This window comes from Bos javanicus, chromosome 15 (assembly GCF_032452875.1).
Source record: "Bos javanicus breed banteng chromosome 15, ARS-OSU_banteng_1.0, whole genome shotgun sequence".
Classification (NCBI taxonomy): Eukaryota; Metazoa; Chordata; class Mammalia; order Artiodactyla; family Bovidae; genus Bos; species Bos javanicus.
This window is the reverse complement of record NC_083882.1, coordinates 78,695,932-78,702,093: the sequence shown is the minus strand read 5'-3', so window position 1 is coordinate 78,702,093 and position 6,162 is coordinate 78,695,932. Positions and strand designations below refer to the sequence as shown.

Here is a 6,162-nt window from a genome sequence, read left to right as displayed (position 1 = left end):
TTTGTCCAAAACTGAATCTTGCTTAATTAAGTACACTGGGATTTTACCAGTAAATTTAAAAAATTACGTTGTTCAGTCACTCAGTCGTGTCTGATTCTTTGTGACCTCTGCATGCAATGTCTCCCTCAATAATCTCCAGCTTCAGTTCAGTCCAGTTCAGTCTCTCATTCATGTCCAACTCTTTGTGATCCCATGGACTGCAGCATGCTAGGCTTCCCTGTCCTTCACTGTCTCCCAGAACTTGCTCAGACTCATGTCCATTGAGTCCATGATGGAATCCAACCAACTCATCCTCTGTGTAGAAACACTGCTAAACCATATCACTATTAAGGTCTGTAAGTTCTGATGAAATGGTTGGATGGCATCACCGACTCAATGGACATGATTTTGAGCAGGCTCTGGGAGTTGGTGCTGGACAGGGAAGCCTGGCGTAGAGCAGTCCATGGGGTCACAAAGAGTTGAACACGACTAAGCGACTGAACTGAACTGAAGATGTGACAGTGATAGAGGAAAACATATTTTATAACTATTTTCAGACTATTTACAGTTAAGAACAAAGTACCAGACCAGTTGTTTTGCTTCAACAAAGATGAATTTATCATGTATTTTTCTACTTGTCATTGCAAGTTTTTCTCCCTTTTTATTTAGTATTCAATATACTCTGCCTTGATGTTCAGTCTATATATACAAATTTACCATCAATTCAGATACAGTATTTAAATATTTATCCAATTATTAAATTTGATAGTACTACCTATTTTAATACACAAAATATGCTATGGCTGAGGACACTGTAATTAATAAAACAAGGTAATACCATATGAAAGTTTCTTCTTGCATGAGTATTATATTTATATAATAGATTTCACAACAGAGATAGTGAAATTTAATAAAGTAGTTATAGTCTTACTCAGTCCCTTCATGGATCACAGCCTTGTCTTGACAAAGCAGTTTGCACAACTCAGTGAAGCTATAAGCGAGCTATAAGCCATGTTATGCAGGGCCACCCAAGATGGATGGATCATAGTGAAGAGTTCTGACAAAATGTGGTCCACTGGAGGAAAAAATGGCAACCTACCAGGGGAACCCCATGAATGGTATGAAAAGGCAAAAAGATATGACAGTAGAAGATGAGCCCCCCAGTCAGAAGGTATCCAATATGCTACCGGGGAAGGACAGAGGGCAATTACTAACAGCTTCAGGAAGAATGAAGCAGCTGGGCCAAAGCAAAAATGATACTCAATTGTGGATGCATCTGGTGGTAAAAGTAAAGTCTGATGCTGTAAGGAAAAATATCGCATAGAAACCTGAAGTGTTCGTCCACGGTTCAAGGTTAATTGGATGTGGTCAAGCAGGAGATGGCAAGATTGAACATAGACATCTTAGGAATCAATGAACTAAAAGGACTTGAATTTAATTGAGATGACCATTATGTCTACTACTGTGGACAAGAATCCCTTAGAAGAAGTGGAGTAGCCCTCAGAGTTAGAAAAAAGAGTAAGAAATGCAGTGTTTGGGCAATCTCTAAAACAACAGAATCATCTCAGTTTGCTTCCAAGGCAAACCATTTAGCATCAGTGTAGTGCAAGTTTATGTCCCAACTACTGAAGCTGAGGAAGGTGAAGTTGATTGGTTCTGTGAGGACCTACAAGACCTTCTAGGTCTAATACCAAAAAAAGATATCCTTTTTATCATAGGGGATGGGAATGCAAAAGTAGGAAGTCAGGAGATATTCAGAATAACAGGCAAGTTTTGTCTTGGTGTATAAAATGAAAAAGGGCAAAGGCTAACAGAGTTTTGTCAAGAAAATACACTGACCAAAGCAAACACCCTTTTAAATGACCCAAGAGATGACTCTAAATATGGACATCACCATATGGTCAATATCACAATCAGATTGATTCATTGCAGAATTTGACTGCAGCCATGAAATTAAAAGACAACTGCTCCCTGGAAGGAAAGCTATGACATACCTACAGCATATTAAAAAGCAGAGATGTCACTTTGCAAACAAATGTCCATATGGCCAAAGCTATGATGTTTCCAGTACTCATGTATGGATGTGAGTGTAAAGAAGGCTGCGTGCCAAAGAATCCGTGCTTTGGAACTGTGGTGTTGGAGGAGACTCTTGAGACTCCCTTGAACTGCATGGAGATCAAAGAAATCATACAGGAAATCAACCCTAACTATTAACTGGAAGAACTGATGCTGTAGCTGAAGCCCCAGTACTTTGGCAATCTGATAGAAAGGATCAACTCATTGGAAAAGACCTTGATGATAGGAAAGATTGAAGGCAAAAGAAGAAAAGAGGCGGCAGAAGATAAGATGGTTAGATTACATCACTGACTCAATGGACATGCATCTGAGAAAATCCAGGAGATAGTGGAGGACAGAGGAGCTTGGCATGCTACCATCCATGAGATGGCAAAGACCAGACTCAACTTAATGACTGAACAACAAAAACAACATGGACTTTCCTGGTGGCTCAATGGTAAAGAATCTGCCTGCCAATGCAGAAGATGCTAGTTTGATCCCAAGGGTTGCACAGATCCTCTGGTGAAGGAAATGGCAAGCCTCTCCAGTATTCTTGCCTGAGAAATCCCACAGACAGAGGAGTCTGGCTGGTGACAGTCTATGGGGCTGCAAAGAGTCTGACATGACTTAGCAACTGAGTATTCACACTTAATCATCCCTATGTATATAAATCATCACTTTATTGGCATTCTGAACAACCTAAACTACTCTTCTCTTCAACAGATTCCTCATGGCTTTTTTCACCTCCACGTTTCTCACTGTGTAAATGATAGGATTTAACATGGGAGTGAGGATATCAGAGAACATAGTTACCCACTTGTCCACAGGGTAAGTGGCCACAGGCCGTGTGTAGGTGAACACACAAGGCAGAAAAAAGAACACCACTACTGTAAAGTGGGCGCTGCATGTAGAGAGGGCTCTGCGTCGTCCTTCAGAGCCGTGGGATCTCAGGGACCTCAGGATGACTATGTAGGAAATGAGCAGCATGGAAAAAATGAGCAAGCACATGCCCCCACTGTTGGCTGCCACCACCATTCCAGGTATGTAGGTGTTACTGCAGGCAAGTTCCAACAGGGAGAAGAAATCACACGTGAAGTGGTCAATGACATTGGGACCACAGAAGGTCAAGTCCATCAAGAAAAGAATCTGCACTGAGGCATGCAGGATCCCCCCTATCCAGGCCACCACCACCAGGAGCCGGCAGAGCCCCTGTCGCATGATGGTCGTGTAGTGCAGAGGCTTGCAGATGGCCACATAGCGGTCATAGGCCATGACAATGAGGACGATGACCTCTGATGCTGCCAGAAAGTGTTCTAAAAAGACCTGAGTCAAGCATCCTCGCCAGGAGATGATTCCTCTTTGATGAAGTAGGTCAACAATCAATTTGGGGGTGGTAACAGATGTGAAGGAGGCATCTAAGAAGGCCAAGTAAGTGAGAAGGAAGTACATGGGAGCAGAAAGCGTGGGGCTGAGGGAGATGGTGATGACAATGAGCAGGTTGGCCAGCACAGTGAAGAGGAAAATGAACAGAAAGACAATGAAGAGTATTTTCTGCACGTGTGGATTCTGTGTGAGTCCCAGGAGAACAAATTCTGTCACATTGTTGGGAGGCCTGAGGACATCCATTCAGTAAGCCACAGCTTCCTGGGATCAAGAATGATACTCATTAATCATGAAAGCCTTGTGATCTGACTTTCTTAGAACAAAATAGTCACTGTGCCCTTGGAACTTTTGCCCTGTACTCCTTTCAAGTCTTTCTTATTTTCACCATGGTATTTTGCATCTCTTCAGACATCTAGTATCTGTCACCGGTAAAACATCAGTAGGCCCGCATTTGATGTGTAATTTGCCAAGAAAACACTGTCTGCATGAGACATGTGGAGGCTGTCTACATGAGATTTGGATTCTCCTACTGGTTCCAACTCCATTGGACTGAGTCACCTCAGTGGCCCATGCTTCCCAAGCCCTACTCTGTGTCTGTGAGGTAACAAATTGCAATTTTCAGAGATATCTTGAAAGCTAAGAAGTGCTATACACAGGCAAGAGTTATTCCCTCTTCCATGAGAATTTATATTCCAACCCGCAGGTCAAACTGTGGAAAGAAAAAAATATGATCAAGAAATATCTATCACATGGAGGGAATTTAGTGAGGTGTGTATAAGTCCTTGGAGATGCATGCACCCTTGTACTACCAGGACAGATAAGCTATTCCTCACTTCCCAGAGTGCCTGGCATGTCTGCAGTGCCTGAAACCTAATGGGTGATGAGTAAAGGCTGGTATTGAATGGCCATTCTCTAAGGGTAAGCTTATGTCGGCTTCCCCAAAACATAAACTCAGCAGAATTCAAGTACTCTTGTCCTTCAGCTCTGTTTATCTGTAAACTCTCTACTTTATAAGAAACAGATAAACATTTGAAAAGAAGCTACACTCCAGGATAACAGTTTCTGACACATTCCCTGAGTAACCATGAAAGTATTTAATTGCTTCTAAGAAAGTGCACATATTGGGTCATTTTTCTTTCAAGATGGTGTGTTTGTTTATTGATTTTTTTTATTCTTCAAAATTCTGCTCCACATACAATTTGACATAGTCATATTCTATAAATTTATAGCTTTAGAAAACTTGGGTTAAAACATAAACCCTTTCATAGATGTTCAACACAAAAGGATTTATCAAGCATAGGAAATCCTTATTTTCAAAGCTCTAACAATCAAAATTTAACAAAGAGAACAGAAAGAAATACTCTGCTAGATAAATTAGAGTGATGCCTAATACACTATACATATAAACATGTATATCAATACACCAACTATCAAAACATGTATAAATCCATTACTTACTATTAACTCCTACTACAGATTCCTTCATCAAACAAATATTTATTGAACCCTTGCTGTGCACATTAGTGAATGTTGCTCACATGAAATCATCAGAAGCGATGTTATTGAATGAACTTACTTCCTGAAATTGTATCGTCAAAGCGGCAGCACGTCTATCCATGACCTGCATGACCTTCCCATCCTCTGTGTTTCTGCTCCATGCATTCTCATGCCTTCTTCTCCTGTCTTCCCACAGCACCCGTCTCCCATCAGTCCTGGTTACAGGATGTGTTACTAATACAATTTGGGTTATAAATTTGCCAAAGAGAAGAGAAATAAGTATGATTAAACATATTCCATATAGCATGTCCTTTCAAAATAAACAGAAACTATTTTGTTTTTTAATTTTCCAAGATGAAAATTGTGTGCATATGTGGGAACACAATGCAGCGGCTTCACTGAACTTCCTCCTTCTTTAGTGGGATCTCCCAGCAGATCAAAGAAGAGACAGTGTAAATAAACTAAGAATTAGACACAATTTATAGAAATGCTTTACAAACAACTAGGAAACAAAATAAATTGCTTCTTAAATTTTTCTTTGGCTCCATAATACATTTTCTAGGAATAAAGGTTAATGTAAAATATTTTAAATATCAAAATGAATCCGCCACAGGTATACATGTGTTCCCCATGCATCGAACCTGGACTGGCAGAGAAGCATCATTATGCACAAGTATGTTCAACATAATCACTAGCAGCTGTGGGAAAATTTAGAAAGGGTGTGAAATGTTCCACAGTAGAGGAAAGGATAATCTATAGTGGATCCTTTTGAATAATATTTAGTTTTTAACAGAGATGCTTTTAAAATGGTGCAATATCATGAAAAAATTATCAGTTGTAATATTAAGTGAGGAAAAATTTTGGTGCCTATTTTAATTGTATAGTTATTCTAACTTCTTCATTGTAGCTAATTATATTACTAGCTCAACTAATTTAAATACATGTCAATAAGAAAAAAGATTCTAAAATATTTTTCCTTCTAAATTGCTTAGTACTGTAGTCTATTGCACCTGTCTTGATGTCTTGTATGCTGAAGAAGGTTTAAACCTCAGGTAAATTTGGATGAGGAGTGATTATATGATTTGAAACATACATTTATACCTGAGAATATAGGATTATGCGATTTCAAAACATAATCTCACCTACGAAAATGTCTGACCTGGCGCCATGACCAGGCCCCAGGCAGCTGGTAGTTCCCCTGGAAAGAAGTAAAGTCATAACATCAAAAATTTCAACTAACTCAGTGTC

At 39.8% G+C, this 6,162-nt stretch overlaps 1 protein-coding gene across 1 annotated transcript; it reads right to left on the bottom strand.

Moving 5' to 3' along the window:
- Positions 1-2,733: 2,733 nt before the first annotated feature.
- On the bottom strand, positions 2,734-3,660 carry LOC133261053 (olfactory receptor 4C3D-like). Its single transcript, XM_061439636.1, has one exon. The coding sequence runs from the start codon at positions 3,658-3,660 to the stop codon at positions 2,734-2,736; it is 927 nt and encodes a 308-aa protein (XP_061295620.1).
- Positions 3,661-6,162: the final 2,502 nt, after the last annotated feature.

Coding starts and splice junctions, on each gene's coding strand:
- LOC133261053 (XM_061439636.1), bottom strand. CDS start 3,660: ATGGATGTCCTCAGGCCTCCCAACAATGTGACAGAATTTGTTCTCCTG.